The 22,913-nt window shown below is 36.7% G+C and overlaps 1 protein-coding gene across 1 annotated transcript in view; it reads left to right on the top strand.

Annotated features, from left to right (window-relative positions):
* Window positions 1-3,671: 3,671 nt before the first annotated feature.
* Window positions 3,672-22,913, top strand: part of Cd28 (CD28 molecule) — a 35,082-nt gene continuing 15,840 nt past the window's right edge. The window contains exon 1 of the mRNA XM_070018806.1: window positions 3,672-3,753. Within this exon, the coding sequence (XP_069874907.1) occupies window positions 3,696-3,753 (58 nt within the window). The 5' untranslated portion in view covers window positions 3,672-3,695. The remainder of the gene's footprint in view (window positions 3,754-22,913) is intronic.

The following is a 22,913-nucleotide window of genomic DNA, read 5'->3' as shown; positions in this document are numbered from 1 at the left end:
CTTGTTTTTCCCCATCTCCTCCACAAGTTATACTGACATCAAATATAGTGAAAGCGGGGGTTATACTGTGGGGGAGGGACATACAAAGCAACAAAGAAATAATCGTATAAATGCGTTAGAAACACATGCATGAAAGAAAAAAAACATTAAAATACATATCTAAGGGTTCATTTTCCTAACATCACATTATCTGACCTCATTTCTACCTCTTAACAACATGTTTGAATGCCATTTAATTTCAAGAGTAAATTTAAAATGACTAATACAATAATCTGTTTCTTTCGTGTAACAGAGTATTTTTAAAAGAGAGTGAAAATCAACTGTCTGTTTGTGCTCCTTTTTATTCCATAGAATGAAAACCAAAATAGGATTGGTCAACTGATAAAAGTATTATTTTATGAATTTGAGAAAGATAACTTATAGGGCTTCAGTTTCAGTACAAGAAAGGAGGTAGACACAAAATTGACTCTTTTGCTTCAAGTTTGATTTAGTTAAGCATTGCCACATGTATAATATCAAGTAGATGCTGCCCAGTCTTCTTTAATAGGAAATTGTGGGACATTAGTTTCTACTATACACATGCTTAATCTGTAAAACGAGTGTTAGAGTCTCTCACTCTAGATCAGGGTATAATTTAGTGACTCTTTCATTTTAGAAAAATTGTCCCTAGAAAGACACCAGGTCCTAAGTAAGACATACTGTCTAGTTTCTAACTGGATGGAAGGTGAGAACAGGAAAACTTAGTTAAAATCTCAAAGTGATATTCATCAGGAGTAGAGCACAACTCTGTAACTTACCAGCAGTTTCGATGAGTGACTGAATCATTTCAAAGGACCATTTGTTTCAAAGGTTTGAAGATGTATCACTATGGGAAGGTTACAAAGACTACTTGTGAGAAAATTGAAATGTACACAAAAAAGCCTACTGAAGATGAAAGGCTTTTAATCTCTCACCTATCAGGAGGGAGGGAAATGAAAACTTCCTCCACCTACAGTTAGGCCATCCAGGATCTTCAGGATAATATAAAAGAGTATGTGTCCATGAAAAATGATGTTTACAAAATACTTAAGCTTTGAGACATTGGCTTGGAAAGAGCTTTTGGAGAAGACTCCAGAAGTATAGGGGGGAAAAAAAACCCCAAAGCTAAATAAATGCTAATACATCTAACTTAAAAGCTGCTACACATCAAGGGAAATAATAAAGGTGAAGAGACCTACACAATGGGAGACTATATATCTATCAAGTTGTGGATATCCAGAATATGCATGGAACTCATAGAGCTCAATGAAGAAAAGAAAACAAATAACTCAACTAAACATGAGGAATATACTTTAATAGATACTTCTCTGTATTTGATTCCGGTGCCCTGTATCTTGTATATACATTTTTTCTAATTTGGGGAGGGGAAGGGAATAACAAAATGCTGAAGTAAGGATACAGGCTGACCCATTGTAACACTGACACTATGTACAAGACACTATGTTAAAAATGAACTCTACAACTTGGTGGGGGGAGGGTTAGGGAGGTAGGGAGGGAAGGGAGGGCTGGGGGGAAAAACAAAGGAGAGGGTAACAATGCTCAAGAGGAAATACACTCATTACCTTACTTATGTAACTGTAGCCCCTCTGACAGTATCTTTACAATAAAAAATATATAAAAAAGACACAACAAGTAGGAAACAAGTATATGAAAAGTGCTTAACACCACTAATTAAATTGCCAGGGAAAAGCAAACCAAAGCCATGCTGAGATAGCACCTCACTACAATATGAAGGACTATTGTTAGAATAAGAAGGACTATTGTCAGAAACAAAAGATAACAGCAGTTGGTGAGGGTTTGAGAAAAGGAACTTGTGTACACTGTTGGTAGGCATGGGGATTGTAGTGGTATAGCCATTATGAAAAGTAGTATGGAGGACGGAATCGCTATATGATTTAGTAAGCTCAACACTGAGTATATGTCCAAGGAAAACAAAATGAATATGTTGAAGATTTATCTGTTCTCCATGTTCAAGTCTGGAACCATTTACAATAGCTGTGGCATGGAAACTACTGATTGTTGATCAGCTGGTGAATAGAGAAAGAAAATGTGGTACATATATACATGGAATAATATTCAGTCATTAAAATAAAATCCTATCATTCATAATGACATGGGTAGAACTGGAGATCATTAAGTAAAATAAGCCATGCACAGAAAAACAAGTGCCATATGATCTCACTCATATATGGAATATAAAAATGTTGATCGCATAAAAGTAGAGCTGGCATAATGGCACACACCTTTAATCTTAGAACTTAGAATGCAGAATGATAATGAGTTTAAGACTAGCATAAATATATATAGTAAGATCCTGTCTCAAAAATAAAATAATCAAATGAACAAACAAGCAAACAAACAAACACAAACCTGTTGAATCCCTTTGTTTTATGGCCTGTTATATAACCTTGTGTGATTTCTTTTTTTGTAATACATTTTTATTGTAAAAATACTGTACAGAGGGGTTACAGTTACATGAGCAAGGTAATGAGTACATTTCCTATCAAGCATTGTTATCTCCCCCCCCCTTCTCTTCCACCTCCACCTTGCGTGATTTCTTGAGGGACATAGACAGTATAAGATATGAAGGGACTTTGGGCTTCCATACTGTCTCTTTAAGGGTCTTGGATGTGTTTCCTTTGTTGTTGTTGTCTTCCTCAGTTGTGGGGCTTGAACTCAGAGCCTGGGCACTGTCCCTGAACTTTTTTGCTCAAGGTTAGTGTTCTACCATTTTGAGTTATACCTTCACTTCTGGTTTTTGGTGGTTAATTGGAGTCTCATGGACTTTCCTTTCAGAGCTGGCTTCAAATGGTGATCCTTAGATCTCAGCCTCCTGAGTAGCTAGGATTACAGGTGTGAGCCACCAGCACCCAGCAGCTTTTTTTAAAATGTTGTATATAACTTAATATTTTTGTTACTAGGCAAGAAGAATGACCAATAATTATTATGAGTCAATATATTTTCATATCAATTATCTTGCTGAAAGCTCAATTAACCCAATGTATTATATCTATAGAATATCTGCAAAGGTCAAATTTTCTATTACTATGGATACCCAGCCATAGGCTTGCCGCTCAAGTTTTTGACCTTTTCTTTGTGTGGGGAAATTCCTCCAGGCATTCAGCTGTCTAGATGCTCACCAGTGAAATGTGTTAAATGTCTCAAAGGGCTAGCTCATGATCCCCCTACACATTATAACTCCTGTTAACACTTATCAGACAATCTCCCAATTCCTCAATATCATTCTCTTTGTATTTTTTTTTTTACATAGCCTATTCCTGGACTATGAAAATCTCTCTTCGTAAAGAAACTTCCATCTTTCTTTGTAAATACTTGTTTGTCTACTCTTAAGTCTCTGCTGGGTTTTTCTCTATAGTGAAACCCATCCATGTAGAATAACTCTCACAAGTCCATTCTATAGTGACCAACTCTCTTCCAGTGACAAGAAAAGGCTTTCTGGTAAAAGAAGAGACAAAAGTCTAAAGTCATCAAAACAATGTAATATCCTGTGTGAAAGTCATGATGTCTTGTGGTTTAAGTCCCTTGATCATGTGCCCTAAGGGAAGTAAGTTGGAGGCTTCTGAGGCCTTGGCAGGTGTGCCTGCAGCACATTTCACCCTGGGTTCCTCCGGGGAGCCCTGGCCTACTGGAGGACAATGATGTTCAGGCTGCTGCTCCTGGGTCTCAACTTCTTCCCCTCAATTCAAGTAAAAGGTAAACAATTTTGATTTCTTTTCTCCTCTTAAAATTTTAATTTGTGTGGTTGCTTTATTTAAAAAAATTAAAATTCTTTATTAAAAAAATTAAAATGTATTCAATGCTCATCAATGGATTAGCATTGAATACATTTGAAATGTGGTTCTGCTCTAATAGAACAGCTTATTCACTTAGAAACTCACTGATTGCCAATACTACAGCATAGCATCTGAGCAAATCATCTTTGGAAGCAAATAAGATTTTCTTCAGTTACTAGTGGATGATGCTCTAAGAAATTTAAACATATATATGTATATTTTTAAAAATTAACGATATAAGTCAGTTAGCTCTGAAAGCTTTGAATTTGGATTGTCTAGGTTCTTATAACTCTCAACTAATTGAGCTTATGATAGTTTTAAAACTTGCTAAACTTCTGTTTTTCCTTACTTGAAAAATGGGAATGATGGTAAATATTGTCTCAAGGTCATTGTGAGGATAAAGTGAAATAATCCATGGAAAATGCTTCATTCCCTCTATCATTGGCTAGCAAGACCTGTGTTGGTATAATGTCTACTGAATTGAATGAGTGTCAAAATGAACCCTGGAGTTACCATAGACACTAGTATAACACAAATACTAACAAATTAGTTTCTTCCTCCTATTGGCTAAAATCTGTTTACTTATATTAAAATCCTCTAAGTTCCCAGGAAGGCTGACAAGAAGTCTAATACTTGTAGAGCGCTTACTTTGAGTATCACTTGATTCTCACAAGGAACTTTTTGGATGCCTTACTGTTTCCCCAAAAACATATGGTGAATTTCAACTTTCTCTTCAGCTTAGAGAAATCCTCTCAGACATTCAGTTGACTGGGTGCTTGCCGGTGGGATGTGTTTTTTTTTTTTTTTTTGAAGAAACTAGCTGGATTTAGGCTACTTTCCTCTCTCTAAAACTTAAGCTTCCTTCAATCCTCATCATCTCAAGGTCATTGTGAAAATCAAAATGAAATGATAGTTGTTACCATTAGGTGAAATGAGATAATACTATAAACTCCACTGCAGATGAAGAGACAGAAGTGAATGAATTAGGAATGTTAAGAAAGTTCCTGAAGGAAACACAGCTCCCAGTTGTTGCTGGCAGATTTCAAATCACCTTTGTCTGATTCAAGAGCCTGTGCTCTTGACTGGCAAGCTATCTGACCAAATATGATGTGACTTTTAATTTTATATATCCACATTTATCCAGAGTTAAAATTGTCTTTGGAAAATCAGTTCCCAACAGAAAAAGCCTGTTACTTTGGTAAGTTGGAGTGATATGTCTATTCAACTTGTTCTGTATAGAAAAAGGATTTGGCTTAAAAGATGGACTTGTTTAAACAAGGATAGAAAGAGAGAGGTACATCTCTGAGCCACTCTCTTTCATTTTTTCCCATTGATTTTAATGGGCAGGGAGGGCATTATCCATTGGTATTGCTCTTAAACATCATGTATGTGCCTCCAAAAATATCATTTTCCAGCCTGCATGCACACACACAGGATTTGTTGTCTGACATGGTAGTAAGCATGAATTGTGCATCTTATTTATAAAGGGTGTTGATATAAAGAAAGACAACAGTTGGTGAAATGTTATCTGGAGCCAAGCATTTAGAACTACTAATATCATTCCAGAAGAATCTTTGAAATTTATTTTGAAAATGTTTTTAGTTACCTGTTTAAAGAGTCTTTGACATTTATTTTTAAGGATAAACTGTCTCAATTTATTAGAGAGCCTTACCCTGACTAAACACTATTTAACATTGGTAATTGTACACCAAATGCTTTTCTGATGTGCCTTGTGGACAGCCATCTGTCATCAATTCGTTCACTCCCCTTTGAAGATTTCTCTTGGTAGGACTCGAAGCTTTGTATTTTTTCCTTTAGAACATTTATTAAGAAGGGTATAGCTTAAAAAGCAGTCAGAGAGTTCGCACATGTAGAACACTTGTTTTCTACTTTGACAAACATTTACTTTTCAAATGCCAACTTGCTTTCTTACTAGCATTCAGGATCTGGTGTTTAGTGTACATTAATGAAGCAGGAAAGAGTAGAGGTAGAGGGTGTACTTTTGAAATGCCTCTTCCAGTAAGAAAGCTTATGAGAAGTAAGATAATTACAATATACAAAAGTGTACCATTCATTTCTAACCAAGTGGTACAAAGCCTTTCGTCCCATGTGCTTTTTGTTTTTCTCTCTGTTTACCCTCCATGAAGAAATTAGACATGAGAAAAGTCTCTGTGTCACTGTTCTTTGAAGAATCATGAGAAACTATTGTTATGCCTGTTGAGATCGTGTGTGTATGTGTGTGTGTGTGTATGAAGAATGGTTTCTTATTTCCATTCATTTAATAAATTTAACTTATTGAGTCACAACATAGCTGAAAATACTTATTTGGTGAAGATTATGCCTAACCTGATTATTCACAAATTGAGTAAGGCTGTAGCCAGACCTTAATGGATAATTTAAAGAAATACAATTTAAGAGGAGTAAGGGGAGTGTAACCTTGATAATTCCTTTGCAAAGGTTACCTGTTTTCTATGACACTTGGATACTTATATGATGGAGATCCACAAGAAAGATTTTTGTTAGACTTTAGAATATGAAATGAAAGGCTTGAAATGAAGGCTCTGAAATGGAAATTACTTGTGCTTGTTGGTAGATAACACATGTAACATTGGCCACATGTTTTTTAGTGAACATTGGTTATTTTTTTTAGCAAGCTGGTCATATAGTATGAGGACAAAAACCAGGACGAACGCCATTTAGTTTTCCACAAGAATATTTCTTTTCATTTTTCCCCTATAAACCTTAGCAAGTAAACTGTCAAAACGTCCAGTTTGGGCATGACTGATTTCAGTACTGCTGCATTAACCCCAGTGCTTTGTTTTCCCAGAGAAGAGCAGACGGTAGCAAAGTGATTGTTGTTTAATAAAAAGTCCTATCTGCAAAGCAAAATAATTAAAAACTTTATCTTTAGCTCTGTCATCAGTAAATGATATCCTCTGTAGTAATTGTGCACAGAAAGAAGTATTTTATCTCTTACAGTTAAGTGTCGCATAGGGGCTGGGCTTGGGAATGTAAGATAAAAAGATGAACACTGGAAAATGCAAGTTAATAAATAGATTGCTGTATTTACACAACTTCCAATATACTACAGTCAATTTTTCTGACTTAAAAAATTCACTAAGTACAATAAAAAAATCAAAAAAGTCTTTTGTCATTTTGAGTAAATTTGATGAGTATTTAAAAAGTATGAACATAGCTTAAGAATGATTTGGACTCTATTACATTCCCTAAGATTATACATTACTTTTTCCACTTTTTAAAAAAAAGGTAACTATCTTGCAAAGACTTTTATACAAGGACTGCAAAATTAATACTGATTTATCAATGCCAGGCAATAAAATGAGTCATTGAAACAGATAGACTAGAAATACTGATAGTAACTGTGAGGTGTTGCTCACCTTCGGACCTTGGTGATAGGTGGAGAAGGGAGCTTGCTGCCTCCCCAACTTCAGACATAGATTTCCCCTTTTTATATCTTTCATTCTCAAGAGTGGAGAAATGCATTTATCTTGTATGGCTGTCTTCTTCCAAGAGCTTCCTGCAGGGTGTGTGGTGACAAAATGAAAATTTTTGTGCCACCAACATCCCAGAAGAAAGTTCTGTGTGTGGCTTATTGTCTCCCCAAACAATAGCTCTTCATCTGTGTGTTAACTCATATAATCATTGGCGAGGCTGCACAATTTATCTCAGACTTTCTTGTATAAAACTTATAGGGTAGTGCAAGGCACACTTATTTTATTAGCATGTCATTGCAAGGTATACCATCTCCCCCCACCCCTTTTCATAGCAATAGAATTACAGTTTATTCTTTTCTTCAAGAAGTTTATTCAGAGGATGGGACTTTCCTGTTGAGAGTTTAGTTGGGCACTTGGGAAAATGACCTCTGGGTGGCTGGAGTTTCTAAGCTAGGTTTCTAAACTGTGTGAAAGCAACTGCATATCTCCTTTATGGTGATTTGTTTTTGGACTCCTTTTGCTCAATGATGTGGTATTAGTACCACTGTCACCAATCAACCAACAAACAAAAACAACAAAAGAACAAAAAAAACCAACACACCCTGAGCTTTTGGTCTGAAAAAGATTGCTGAGAATCAATCCTCACACCTCAAGCAAAAAGCATTGGCAAAGAGAGTGTGTGACTTTTTACCTTTGACTCTGATTTTGTTGACTGAACACTATCAGAGAAATACATTGAATGGAATCAAAATCTACCTAGCTGCTTGGCAGAGACTCAGAAAAAGAGGTTTCCATAATTCAGTGCTAATTTCATAGACATCTGGATTTAGTCTATGTGTCATCATATAGATTATATGTATTTATGTTTTCATTGCTATAAGAGAAGTTGCAGGTGATGAAGAATTTTTTTTACTTAACTAGAGTTGCTCCTTTATCTCAACATGGTCATTACTGTCATCTTCATGATCTTGGGGACTCTGACTAGCAAGGTAGCTGGTTCCTGATGGCATCATTCAGAATTACTCACTCAGTGTACTTTGTGCTCTGATCTAAATGTGAGCCCCTTTCTACCGCATCCACATCTCCTCATTGACTCACAATCTGCCAGATCACGTACTGATTATTCCAGGAACTGTTCTTTATCAGTCATTCATTTATGTTAGCTACCTGGATTATTGACATGTCCCTCTTTTGAACAATGAAGAAGATTCTTTGTTGAGAAATTAATTTACTGAGAAAGTTGAAGGCTGTGCTTTTCATTGCTTAGGGATTTTGACACAAGACAGATTGTCAAAAAAAATCACCTCACTGGATTTGCAGCTTCTCTAGAGGATCTGATGAGAGAGACATGAGAGAGATGAGAGAGAATAAAGACCCTCTCTGAATTCATAGAAAAGAATACTTGTGTTTTGGTTGTTCCTAGAAGAATATAATAAAAAGATAGTATTACTGAGTTACTTTTTTGGATGCTTTGGGCCTGGTTCCATCTTTGGTATCCAAAATATCTCCTTGTGTGCTAAAAGAATTTCTTATGTTGAGTCAGTTCTCTTTGATTTCAATTTAGTTGAGAAAACCATGTAACAAGATCAAACACCAGGAAACAGATTTTGTGCGTTAATGGCTTTGCAAATATTGTTCTTATGATCTGGAATGCGTTCTATACCTCTCACCTGAAAGTCTCCTTTGAGGCACTAAATGAAAACCTAAGGGATTTCTTTCCTCCTTAAAGTTCTCAAGATCGTTATTCTAAGTTGAGCGTGTCTGTTTTTCCTACTAAACTATTAACTCCTTGACCAGGCAGGATCGTGTCTTATCCTTATAACCCAATATGAGGCAAAATGTTAGAAGCATGAAGATATTCAACAGGCATTTGTTGAAGAAGGAAAGAAATGAGTATCAAAATGAGGAAGCATAAAATAAATGCTCATAAAATAAACATAGGATGGTAACTTCATGGAGAGTCTGGAATCAAACTGGAGATGAATTGTAGATGATTAAAGGATCATATTCTTAATAAAATTGCTAACTACATTGTTCTACCGGGATTTCCTTGTATTAAATCATCTAATCTTTCTCTGAATCCTATGACGTTACTATGATTATATTATTTCATAGAAAGGGAAACGGAAACCCTGAGCAGGTGGAGCATTTAGCCCTGTTCACTTAGTAAGTATGCAGATAGTCTTGCTATAAGGTTGATTCTTAATTGTACTATGTTGCCTGAGAAAGAAGTAATATGAACAAGGAAATGAAATCAGGAATATGGATGTATGTTTTGGGGGCAGATGGCAAGTGAGAAGGTATGGGGCTATGCAGCATAGAGGTAGGGTAGAATTAGAATAAACAAAAGACTGAAAACTTGATAACAGAAGTTTAAGTCTTACTTTCAAGACATCTTGAAGAAGTTGAACTGGTAAGAAGAAAATTTTTAGGAATCATGTCTTTGACATGAGACATGATTGTTAAATGGAGAAGGTATAACTGTGGAAAAGCAGAGAGTTTAACTGAATCTGGAGCTCACTCTCTGTTAGAAGTCAGCTGAAGAAAATGGTAAGCAAGCGACCTACATAAAGAATTGAGTTGAGAGGGAGGAGGGCTAAGAGACAGGGAGATGAAGGGAATGCCACTAAAATCAAGGGGGGAAAGAATTTAAACAAGAGACAGTGGCTAATAACATTCAATGGTAGAAAGAGATTAATACTGGGAGGCTAGTAGGACCATTGTTTAAGCATAACCATGAGGAAAGAAGATTCAAGGATTAAGAAAAAGTAGAGGGGTTCAAAACAGAGTCAGTGAAAAGAAAATTGACAGGTAAGGTGAATTGGGAACTTCTATCATCTCAAATGTTTACTACGGCACTTTGTATTGTAGACGTTAGTAAATATTCATAACTGAAAACTTAATAATGGTTGGCATGTGTGAGGAGTCAACTGTTAGTTAAGTGTGTGTGTGTGTGTGTTTATGTGTGTGTGTGTGTGCACGCGCGTGCGCGCACTTGTATAGCATCCCAGGACTTGAGGAATAGAAGACTATTAGAAGAGGATGGAGGAGAGGGAAGAGGAAGAAAGGATGGGTCAATTTTCTCAAGAAGATAAAGGAGGGATATGTTGGGTAAAGCTTGGGTAGATGAATCATTTCATGTTGATAAGCTTGAGATTTGTTTAACAGAATGGAAAGACGTGTTGGACAGGGGCATGGCTGAAAGATTTCTTGCCTGAAGGATTTCTAGGCCACACAAGTTCAATCCCGAGTACCAACAATAAACAAAAACAGAACAAAAAGCACACAAAAACAAAAAAACCCCAACCAATCAAACAAACAAACCTTGCTTTGTTAAATCTATGTTTATTTGTATTTAATTCTATCAGAATAGGTCTTAGTGTTTAATTGATGGCCACGGGCCAGTGAGATCATACATAGCTTGAATTCAAAGATTTACCTCAGATGTTGTTTAAATTCTTGCCTGAGTACTCACACATAATGCATGATATGTCTGGACTTGGCCTAGGCTTGTGACTGTGATGACAAGATCACAGTGTTCAAACCAGCCCTGCTTAGCATCCTCAAAGCTCCAGTTTCCAGTCATGTATGTTGATCTCAGCATCTCCCCGTGGTCTTTTGGAAAAAGGATATGGAGAAGACTGCATCTGCTTCCTACCCAAACTTGAAGCTAAACCAAGGCTTTCCCCAGGTAGGGAACTAGGAGTAGAAGTTTTATAATCTGTCACATTGTGACATTACTTTTTGGGGTATGTTTCTTTAATGTATGAAGAGATTGGACTAGAGGACATCTCAGGCTTAGTTTTTTGTTTGTTTGTTTGTTTTTGTTTTGCTTAAAAACACTTTAGTAGAATTTTGAAATGGCAGCCATGTGTGTGTGTGTGTGTGTGTGTGTGTGTGTGTGTGTGTGTGTAAACTTGGTTCTCATGAGGCAGCTCATTTACTCTATTCTTTTGTGGATGTTCTTAGATTTTGCTAGAGCCAATAGAAGAAATTGTAAGCCAGGTATCTGAAATCCTTTGAGATGATGGATAACCAGGATCTTAGATGCTAATGTGCTTAGAAGAAAAGTATAGACAGGAGAAATATATTTTTGTCTTTTTTTTAAAACAGAGTTATTTTGATGACATGGCTTAGGAGTACCTAAGATTGGCTACTAGATTAAATTGTATATTTAGAAAACAGTGTAATAATAGAAGAGATCCCTTTATATCTATGAGTTTTCCTTTTAATCTATTACCATATTTCTGTAATACACCTATTTTAAAAGCCATAGAACCTCTGGTTATCTACTGTGGACTACAGAAAATTTTTTTAGGATGGTAAAATTTGATTTTGAAGAGTGGTTCAGTGGCTGTTGGTGTGGTACCACTTTTATTTAAGTTTATTTGCCATATTTCCTCATCGATGCCCATCTAGCAAAGGAATATTGTAGGTCTGTGAATAGTAGGGGGCTGGGTGATACTGCACCCAAATTCTGTGGCTATATGTTTAGGAGCTTCTTTTGTTCTAAAGTGTTTACACTCTGAATTCCTGGCAGTTATCTCTTGGATTATGGTGCAGGCAGTGGATTTTTTAAAATGGTTTGAATATTAACTTTTATTCTAATAGATGGCTCCTCAATGTATATTTCTGTCTCTGACTAGCTTCCTTAAACTTCAGTCCTATATTTCTCACTTCTTTCCTCTAGGAGGCTTGATCTATTCTTTAAATGTCGCAAATCCAAAACTATACCCAACAGCTTTATTTTCCCCATACATATTTCTTCCCTTGACTTACCTCATTTAGTCAGTGGTGTGTCCACTCTTGTCCTCACCCAACCCATGAACTCACATCAGTTTCCATTCTTACTATCAGTCTGCATAGCAGACAGCAAGGCCTTGTCGCATCTTTGTCTACTGCCATTCAGGCCTTGTGAGCTCACATGGATGGTATAACAACAGCTTCCTGATTGGTCTCTTCTTTGTCCCATTAGCTCTAATCCAATGCCTTCCTTACTGCTGTGCTAACAATCCCCAGGACCATTCTCATCTTACCAGACTCATCCCATCTGGAAACAAAGGCCTTTTCTGGTGACTGTCAATTACCTCTATAAAGCTCATGCACTATCTATGGCTTTGCAGTATACCGAGCTAAGAGGGAGCCCTCTTAAGATTTCTTCTACATCTTTACATCTCCCAAGAAACGCTACATTCGATTCTAATATTTATTTGTTGAGTGAATGAATAAATGAAAGACTGTCATAGCAGAAGTCAGAATTCATATATATATGAAGTATATATGATATATTTATATCATATACTATATATCATATATATATATACATATACTATCTATCATGATAGATAGTATATGTATATATATGATATATAGTATATGATATAAATATATCATAGTATCATATATATATATATATATATGATATCATATATGATACTTTTTCTTTGGAAAAAAAAATATTTTTTTTTTGCAAAAAAAAGTATTCATTGGGGCTGGGAAGGTGGCTCAGTGGTAGAGTGTTTGCTTTGCATGCGTGAGGCCCTGGGTTCAATTCCTCAGCACCACATAAGCAGAAAAAGCCGGAAGTGGTGCTGTTGCTCAAGTGGTAGAGCCCTAGCCTTGAACTGAAGACCTGAGGGACAGCTCCCGGGCCCAGAGTTCAGGCCCCACCACTGACAAAAAAAAATAGTATTCATTGATCATTTTGATAATTTTTTCCTTATCAAAAATGAGTGTCCATGCACCTCCATGTTTATTGCAGCACTGTTTGCAATAGCTAGAATATGGAAACAACCTAGATGCCCCACCACAGATGAATGGATCCAAAAATTGTGGTATCTATACACAATGGAATATTATGCAGCCATTAGAAATGACAAAATAATGGCATTTGCAGGGAAATGGATGGAGCTAGAAGGAATCATGTTGAGCGAGGTAAGCCAAGAACGAAGAGACAAACAGTACATGGTCTCCCTGATAAGTGGATGCTAAATCCAAAATGTTAGGTGATATGACAAAACTAACAGGACTTAAGAAACAAAGAACGCCCACTCATCTGGTTGAACCACTACCAAATATCCCCATGCTGCTGATCACATATATGGTATATAACATGTGAGCACCATTATATATTACAGACTGTGATAGACAATTTGCTCCAGGAAAGTTAGAATGAACTTGTGACTTTAAATGAGCATCATTATTCCACAATACTGTGAATTTCCGGAAATTATGTAATCACTTAATCACAATCAAAAAAAAAAAAAAAAGAACCTCGGGGAAGGGAGGGAGGGAGGGGATGGTAGGGGGAAAACAATGGAGGGGGTAACAATGTTCAAGAGGAAGTGTACTCATTACCTCACTCATGTAACTGTAACCCTCTGTATAGTATCTTTACAATAAAAAAAAATGAGTGTCTTAGGTCTCAGTACTCAGACTTTTTACTAGTGAACTCTTTGACTTCTGGGTTACTTTCTGATATTGCATAGCACAATGAGATTTGAAAGGAACAAGGACAAGTGTCCTGTACATTGTCATGACTGTCTGTATAAGAGATATAGCTTAGGATCAGAGTATGGCTTAGACTACTGCTGCCCCAAAACAACTTGTGCTTATAAAGTTATTTATCAGGCTTCTATTGCTATTCTTATTGTGACATGTAATCATTTGTCCTTGTTCGTATTAAAGTTTCCTTAAATGTTGTTTAAAATTTGTATGTTCTGTTGGCATCCCTGATAAATGTACTTGATTAGCTGATAGTTGTGACATACACCATCTTAGAGAGAGCTGTTTGGGCTAGTTTTCTCAACAGAAGTCATGCTTCAGTCTCCTCTACACACTTGTCTGGTTCTGGTTCTGGCAACTTCATTATCTTTTCACCTCTTCAGAGCTAAACGTGGTTATAACCTTGATGCTACAGGCCATACGTCGTCATCCATTCCTCCCTGAATTTTTGCTTTTTATTATTATATTTTATGTTGGTACTGGGGTTTGAACTAAGGGCCTTTGCTCTTGTTCTCATATTATTATTATTTTTTTTTATCACAGCTGGCATTCTACCACTCAAACCATGCATGATTTTTTGCTAGTTAATTGGAGAGAGTCTTGTGGAATTTTCTGACTGGGCTGGCTTTGCACTCAGCCTCCTGGGTAGCTAGGATGACAAGCGTTAGCCACCAGTGCCCTGCTGAGGTACTGCTATTGCTACACCTTTGTCAACCATCTTTTGTAAATAAGCCAGTCTATGAATAAACCATTTGAGGTATCATATATTTTATATTGAAATCTTGAATGGGACGACATAGATATGTGTATGTTATGCTTGTTTGATGGTATGTTTTGAGAGATTTTTCGTAAATCATCATTTCTTATGAACATGGAGATAGAATACCAGGCAACAGAAAAAGAGATGAGATGACCACAGTGTTGTTGAAACCGTAACTTGATTTGTTTTGTTTTCATTTCACATGAATTTCGGAATCTGGGCATTGAACATTTGATGGAACATTAGTAGCTTTATTATCTTAGTAGTTCAAAGAGGGTAGTGAAAGGTGCTATAGTTTGAGGAATGTCTGTATTCTTTCTGATATCTGGAGAAGGCCAAGCTAGCAAGAGTTACCAGAGCCACAGACCATTGAGTCCATTTTTTCACTCAAGAGAGCATTTTGTCTTACAGGTTCCAGAGCAAACACTGGATTAGCTTTTGGGGGAAGCCTGCCTGTTACAGCATCTGAAAAGGAATAAGTGGTCAGATGGCTATGTTCTGAAAGGCACCTTAGACCCAAACAGGAAATGTACTCAGAGGAGAATTACAGAAATGTAAGCAGTTCTGTGGTCAGGGGGAGATGTACTGTGCCAGGGAAACCAATATCACCCTTACAATTGGCACACGAACTTCATAGGACAACACAGTTGAAAATAGTAAGCTTTCATTTTCTTTGATTCCTTTTGCACATGTGAAATTCTGTTCAGTCAGATTTTTTAAAGGAAATAACATAAGCTTAGATCTTATAGCCTGATTTTGTTTTTCAGCTGCAAAAGAAACTCTTGACTGTGATGTTCATAAATGGAGCCTAATAAAGTTCTTAAAGGTTCTGGGAGAAAATCAATTGCTCATTAAGCAGGTGTTATATCCTCCTAATTGCTTCCCCAGCTTCTCAAGGCATACTTCAGTCTTGAGGGCTGCTTTCTTGCTTTATTCTGGTTCACCAGCTTCTACTTATCATTTTATTTCTCTATGGTGCTTATGATACAGAAAAGGAAAGATACAGTACTATACATTTTTAAAATTTAATTTTGATTTTATTATGAGGGTGATGTACAGAGGGGTTACAGTTACATAAGTAAGGTAATGAGTATATTTCTTGTCAAACATTGTTACTCCCTGCTTCGTTTTCTCCCACTTTCTCTTTTCCCTGACTCCCCTCCCCCACAAGATGTAAAGTTCATTTCCAACATAGTGTCTTGTGAATATCACTGCTGCCTTGGTTCACCCTCCGTCCTTTGTTTCACCATTTTGTTATTCCCCAAATCAGACAAATGGATATACAATACACAGGGTACCAAAATCAAAAACAGTGACAACAGATGCTAAACCAAAGGAAATAAAAAATGAAAGAAAAAGAGAGAATAGCTTTACACAGTTCATTAAAAAAACAAAACAAAACAAAAACAACCCTCTTGTTTCCATATCTTGGAGTTCATTTCGATTAGCATCATTTTATATGGTCATATGTACATAGCTACTGAGCTATTATGATCCTCTGCCAGGACTAGCCTAGACATATACTAATTATTACAAATGAGGGAAACCATGGAGCCTACGTTTCTTTGGGTCTGGCTTACTTCATTTAATTTGATTTTTCCAAGTCTTTCCATTTCCTTACAAATGGGGCAATGCCATTCTTTCTGATGGAAGCATTGAGTTCCATTGTGTAGAATACTATACATTTAAACATAATAAACAAATGCATTTCACAGAAGCCCTGAAGTAAAAATCTGTCCAATGAGAGTAAAAGTAGAAAGTGACCAATATCCCTTTTGTATACTTGGGCAAGCTGAACAGAAGAGCTGCAATGGTATCACTACTGTTTGTGCATCAGAAATAATTTGTAAGAAGTGTTTCGTACAACAGAATTGTCTGTAGGTATTATCTGTGATCCATCCATGACCTTTAGGAAGTCTTTCAAATTGTTAGCAACACGTTTTGTATATAGTTGTCCACCTGCCTTTTGGGGAATGAATTTCAAGGCCCTCCTTGTATGCCTGAAACTTTGGATAGCATCAAACTCTCAATGCCTTTCTGTCTGAACTAAGCATGCATCATGTACCATAGCTATAATGGTCTCAGTTTGAGGAGCAACAACAAAACAAGCCAGAATTTCTTTTTCCTTCTTTACAGTTTCATGGGAGGAAGTTCCACTCTTAGCACATGTCTTAGCACTCAACATATTTTTTTCCATTTCTTATTGAGATTTTTGCACTTTCCACTGAAAGAAAGAACTCTATAGCTCTAGCTTTATCTTGGCATATCCAAAGTTATTTGTACACAATAAAATACCTCAGTGGTTGATCTGATGACCTAAGAATAGCTATGTGACTGTCAGAGAGGTAGCCTACATACACTATAGATCTGTGGAGAAAGGGATCAGTCTGTTTGAGACAAACAGGAAATCTCCTTGTGCTACTTATATGATACATTATTTAAAACTACAAATTGTTTATTTCTGGAGCTTTTGGATTGTGGTTAACTGTGGTTAACTAAAACTGTAGAAAGCAAAATCTCAGATAATGTAGAACTACTTAATATTAGGTACGAAAAGTTTGAAACGTACTTTCTTTAAGTATGAAATCAATGCAGTCTTACTGAATGAAGAAAGATGTTTTCCTTTTCATTCATGGTTTAAAATATTATTCCTAGGTGTCTATATACATTACATCTTACCTCTTTGGTTATTTGTGTGAGTTGGTCCAACAAAGTTGTTTACTTGTTTTCAGTTGTAAAAGAAGGCATTAGCTTAGATCGTTTCCTTTCTATTATTTTTTGCAGGTGGGACTCCCTTAAAATGGTGGAGAAAAATGAAATTCATCTTGATCCAGTTCTCTTTTCATGCCATTTACCCCTTACTAATTGTATTCTCTCTGACTCCCTCTTAGACTCCATCATCTAATCCAGATTTTATAAGGTCTAGAACCAATCACTGAAATTATGTTGAAATTTTGATGCAACAAGGTAGAGGGTAAAGAACAACAGACTAGAACCTATCATGGAGGCCTGAGCTCAAATCCCAGGGGTCACTTATTTGTCCTGAAATGTTGGGCAACTCATTTGACATCTCCTCATTTGTAAAATGAGCATAAGGATACATGTCTTACCACTTTACCTCACTGGTTAATACAGACTGCAGATGAGATAAAATAAACTCATGAACTTGAAGCTGATGTGTATTGGAGGCTTCCTCTTTGGAAATCTGTGCACTACCTAAACTGATGGGAAATATCCTGTTAATATCCTCCTTCTTTGATGTCAGGAGACATACCTTAGAGGTCCTCTCCACTTAGGCAGAGGATTGACCTGTTTACTAAATGTGGTAATTGACCTACTTACAAAGGTGAAAAGGCAGGTGGCTGGTTTTTTTTTTTTTTTTGAATCACCAACCTCCCCCTACTCCTCTCATGGAAACACAAGTCACTTTTCAGTCTTCTAGACATTGGTTATATCAGAGGATTCACATGCTATCTGTGGGAAATCTTTTAGCTCTGTTACCTTGCTCATAAGCAGCAGATAAGTACCATTGCACCTCAAATCTCACTCTTTATGTTGGCCTGTTGTCAAGCAGGAGTTGTGAGGGAATGAGGTTTGAGGTTACTGCTTCCTGTCTCCACACCTATAGCTAGTGTAGCTGCTGGGAAAGGCTTTGAAAAGCAAAGCACTAAATTCATCATCAAAACAACTTATCAATTCAGTTAAGTAAATGTCCATCAAGCTACTCTTTGAAAAGACAATTAATAGGTTAACAATATTTCTCTTTTAACTAGTAGGTTCGACCTAAGGAGACCTTGCCTAAATGCTTACAAGAAGAAAGCTCAAATGTTTATAGGGAAAGAGCAGTTCTGTCAAAACCAAATAGTCTATGAAACATGCTTATTGCATGCTTTATTGCAAAATAAGTCCCTAAATTATTGAAGTACTATGGATTTGTAGAAACGTCAAGAACCAAATACATATCTAGGCCAACTGTTAGTTGATATTTCAATTATCAGTTACTTTGATTTCTACCTTAAACACTCTAGTCCTATAGAGTAAGGGGTGCATAGTTTTACATGTGATCTCTTTTAAGAGAAAAATAGGAATCAAAATGATTATGTATACTTGAAGTAATAATGATCACACATATTCAATGTTACTTAAAGTAATTGTTATCTTTGTTTACCACCAAAGTAAATTTCTTTCATTTAATGCCTCTTAAAATTAGGTATCGATAATGAAGTCCTATGAAATAGTTTCTTGCTTCAACTTTTCTTAAATATTCACACGGATCAAGGTGGGGAGCAAGTGTTGTATGGATATAACTATTTAGAAAAAAACAAGAAGTTTGTTGTATATTGTGGTGAATCCTATAATCCTGGCATTCAGGAGGTGGAGGCCAGGAGGGCCAAACATTCAAGGTCAAACTGAACTACGTAGTTCACATATTATCATCAAGCAAGCAAACTATTTCAAGTACAGTACCTATGTTTAAGGGTCAGTGAATTTAAGTATTAGCATTAACATAGAGGAGAGAGGATAAACACTGACAGATACAGCTACTGATAGGAATGATGAAGCTGGATTACCATCTTCCACTCAATAATTACTTAAGGAGATCCTGTTACTCTTACAGTATTCTCTTAAGAAGAGAATAGGCTTATAGAAAACTCACATGAGTGAGAAAAAGAAAACCAAATCAAAACATGAAATGAGATGTTCCAAAGACAGAAGCTGACCAAGTGGAAAATACGTGACACAGACAGTAGTATCTTGAGAGCTAGGAAGGAGATGGTAGGCCATGGAGGTAGTGAATCAAGTGTGGGAGTGGGAATATTTGCGTGTGTCTGGGGATATTGATTTAGATGGTCTGGCTCATTAAAATTTTAGTTTAAGAAAATGGAGTTGGAAAATCCTATGGATGCCTATGAACTTGAGAATAAGAGGTCAGGCTTCATGTATTAGGTTTATGTTTCATAAACGTGACTGCAATTTAGAATTCCATGGGAAATGTTAGGAATACTGATGCCAAGCTGGGTACCAGTGGCTCAGGCCTGTAAACCTAGCTACTCAGAAGGCTGAGATCTGAGGTTGGAGGTTTGATGCCAATCTGGGATGACAGTCTATGTCCATCTCCCACTAACCAGCAAAAAGCCAGAAGTAGAAGTGTGGCTCAAGTGTGGCTGGCAAAGTGCCAGCCATGAATGAGAAAGCCACATGATAGCACGAAATTCTGAGTTCAAGCCCCACGACTGGCACAAAATAAGATGGAAGGAAGGAAGGAAGGAAGGAAGGAAGGAAGGAAGGAAGGAAGGAAGGAAGGAAGGTAGGAAGGAAGGAAGGAAGGAAGGCAGGTAGGCAGGCAGGCAGGCTGATGCTTCAATCTTATACCCAGAGATTCTGATTAAACTCTCCTGGCAATCAAGGTTTTAAAAGTTTTTAAGTGATTCTAATAGGTGGTCAGGTTGAGACCTCTGTTTGACCAATTTGGTTTCAGCATCAATTGAATATTAGAATCCACAGGGGAAATGTTTGAGACAAAGCCAAAAACAACACAGAAAATAGTTTCAAACCAAATGGACTTGGTTAAGAGAATTGATTTAAAAATGTAAAAGTGCTAGTCATACAGCAGCAAAAACATAGTTCAGTTCACAAATGGAGAAATGATTACAGTATCCATTTCTTTGGAAAGGGTTCACAAATAGCATCATTCATCATTACAGAGATGCAAATCAAGCCATGGAGAGATAACACTTGATACACATGAATGTGGCTTTGAGAAAAGAGAGACAATAAGAAGTGTTGGTAAGAAAGTAGAGAAAATGGAACCTGTGTATAGGGTTGGTGGGAATGTGACATGGAAATGGAACGGTTGTTTGGGCAAACATTCCTACAAGTCCTCCAAAAACTGAACACAAAATTATCATATGACTCAGCAATTCCACTACTGGTGTATATCTAAGAGACAACACACACACACACACACACACACACACACACACACACACACACACACACACACACAATGTTCAGAGTGGCCTTATTTGAAGTAAGGAGATTAGGTCTGGCATGTGCCATATTGGCCACATGGTCTAGCATCTTGTCTTCATGCTGGGGGAAGAAAACCCCCTGCCCATCACCTGCCTCCCAGGTGATGGGCATGTTCGGACCCCTGGAGGCAGGGGCAGACACTTGGCTGATAGGTTACTGAATCTGTCAGTCCAGTGCCTGGGACTGGGAATTTCCTGAGGATCAGGCCCCTGCGTTGACCTATTTAGGCCTGGACCAGTCAGGCATTACCAAGAGGTAATGCCACGCGTGTCTCTGAGATCGTGTCCTGTGTCCTGTCTCCTGGCTCATCTCCAGTCATCATGGTGTCCCAATAAAGCTCTCGTTGGAGCGGAATTGGCTTATTGGTATTTTTTGTTATTTCCTTCCTCTTTAGTATGTTTCCTAGCTGTGTTATGTGTATTTGCATGCTGCAGGCCTTTGTAACATGGGTGACCTGCAGCCTGTTAACTGTATAAGAAAGACTCTAATATTCTATATTTTAAAATGTGGCTTCTGGGATGATTCACCTTACAACATATTAACAATAACCTAAAAGTGATTAATGGAAATCCAAAATGTGGTATATTCAGATAGTGGAATTTTGTTTGGCCATAAGAAGCAATAGAGTTCTGACACATATTATACATATTACACACATTACACATAAACCTCAAAAACATTATGCTAAGTGAAAGAAACTAGGTATAAAAAGCTTCGTATTGTATGATTCTATTGATATCAATTGTCTTCAGTAGGAAAACACACAGATATAGAATAGCCCAATTGAGAAGAATGCACAGAAAGGAGATTACTTGCTTCCCAAAGTTAAAAAAGAGAGGAATAGAGATGACTTAATGAATTGGAAATTCCCTTGGGGGGAAATGAAAATGTCTTGGAATCACATTGCGGTGATCCACCCACAATTTTGTGAATAGACTATTTAAAAAACAACAACCATTGAACTGAACACATTCATTTACAGCACATCACCACCACCATCCTTACTTGTACTAATTAAATCAGAATTAATGGGAATGGGAGAATGTGGACATGTTTTCTCTCTAAAATTTCTAATGTTTATATGTGTGTGTGTGTGTGTGTGTGTGTGTATAAACTACTATTGTACATCACGACACAAACCTAGAAATTGAGTTTTATGCCTGTACTCAAGCAAAATAAAACTTCAGAGTACATGAATTTGAACTCAGGTTAAATGGGGGTAGAGAAGAGAATGGCAAGAGGTGGCACTTCAAGATGCATTAAACATATAAATTAGCATGCTGAATAGAAACCCCTTTGTATGACTATTTAAAATAATTAAAAATGAATTTAAAGCAAATAAACCTAGGTTAAATTATAAATTTCATTTTAACAGATTCTGATTCTATTTGACCTTTCAAGTGTGAATGTGGGTGTTACTTAAAGTAATCTTTTTTTGAAAAAGACAAAAAGATGATTACTAGCAATCTCCCAAAACAATAGCAAGAATGTTTTTGTTTGTATTGAAATTTAAATTGAAAACAAAAATGCTATTAGTTTACTTCTGAAAAGTTGAGGTCAAAACCCCTGTGAGTCCTTTGGTTGCAAAGTTGGCTCTCACTGATTCTGCTAAGTGTTTCTTAGGTGGTGTGGGTGACTTGTGTCTTTAGTTCTGTTTTTGCTCATTATTTCCTTAGTGACTTTAGACAAACTGTTTGATGTTTAGGCCTCTGAAGTCATTTTTTAAAAGAAGGAATATGTTGTCATGTGGTAGCAATGGGGATAGACAGAGAAACAATGTCAATATGTTCTTTATAGAATTGATAACATAGCTGCACTTCCTTTGCTTTAAAAGGAGACACTGTGTTGCTCTTTTATCTCGATAGCATGAAGGTAGAAGATGATCTAGATACAATAGCTCTTGTTGAACGCTTTATCCTCTGAGACTTAAGGGAATATCTATACAAAGCTCTTGGGGATGCTGCTCTCTGAATTTGTTATGGAAAAATAAATAAAATAATAAGAAATAGCTTCCTGGATTACATCCTCTCTTACCTTTTTATCCTACTCTTGGAATGTCCGATGATCAAAGTCAGAAAGTTCCAAAACTTTTAAATGCATTCATAAAATCCAGTCTTACAAGTTAAAAACAAAAATTTTTGTACATTAGTGTCAGACTTCCAAGGATGTCACTTAATCAGGAATTCAGCTCAGTGTGTGATGAACATCTTAGGAATCTCAATACAGATTCAAAAACTCCCTGTGTATGGCTGTGGTGCTCATTGTAAGAAAAGAAAAAAAAAAGCAGAAAGGTCAACCCAACAGATCAACAGGCTTTATTTGGGATGA

Source organism: Dipodomys merriami, unplaced genomic scaffold, assembly GCF_024711535.1.
Source record: "Dipodomys merriami isolate MVZ:Mamm:240054 unplaced genomic scaffold, mDipMer1.0.p SCAF_1, whole genome shotgun sequence".
Taxonomy (NCBI): Eukaryota; Metazoa; Chordata; class Mammalia; order Rodentia; family Heteromyidae; genus Dipodomys; species Dipodomys merriami.
Note: the sequence above shows the minus strand (reverse complement) of the source record. Positions and strands in the feature narration are given on the sequence as shown.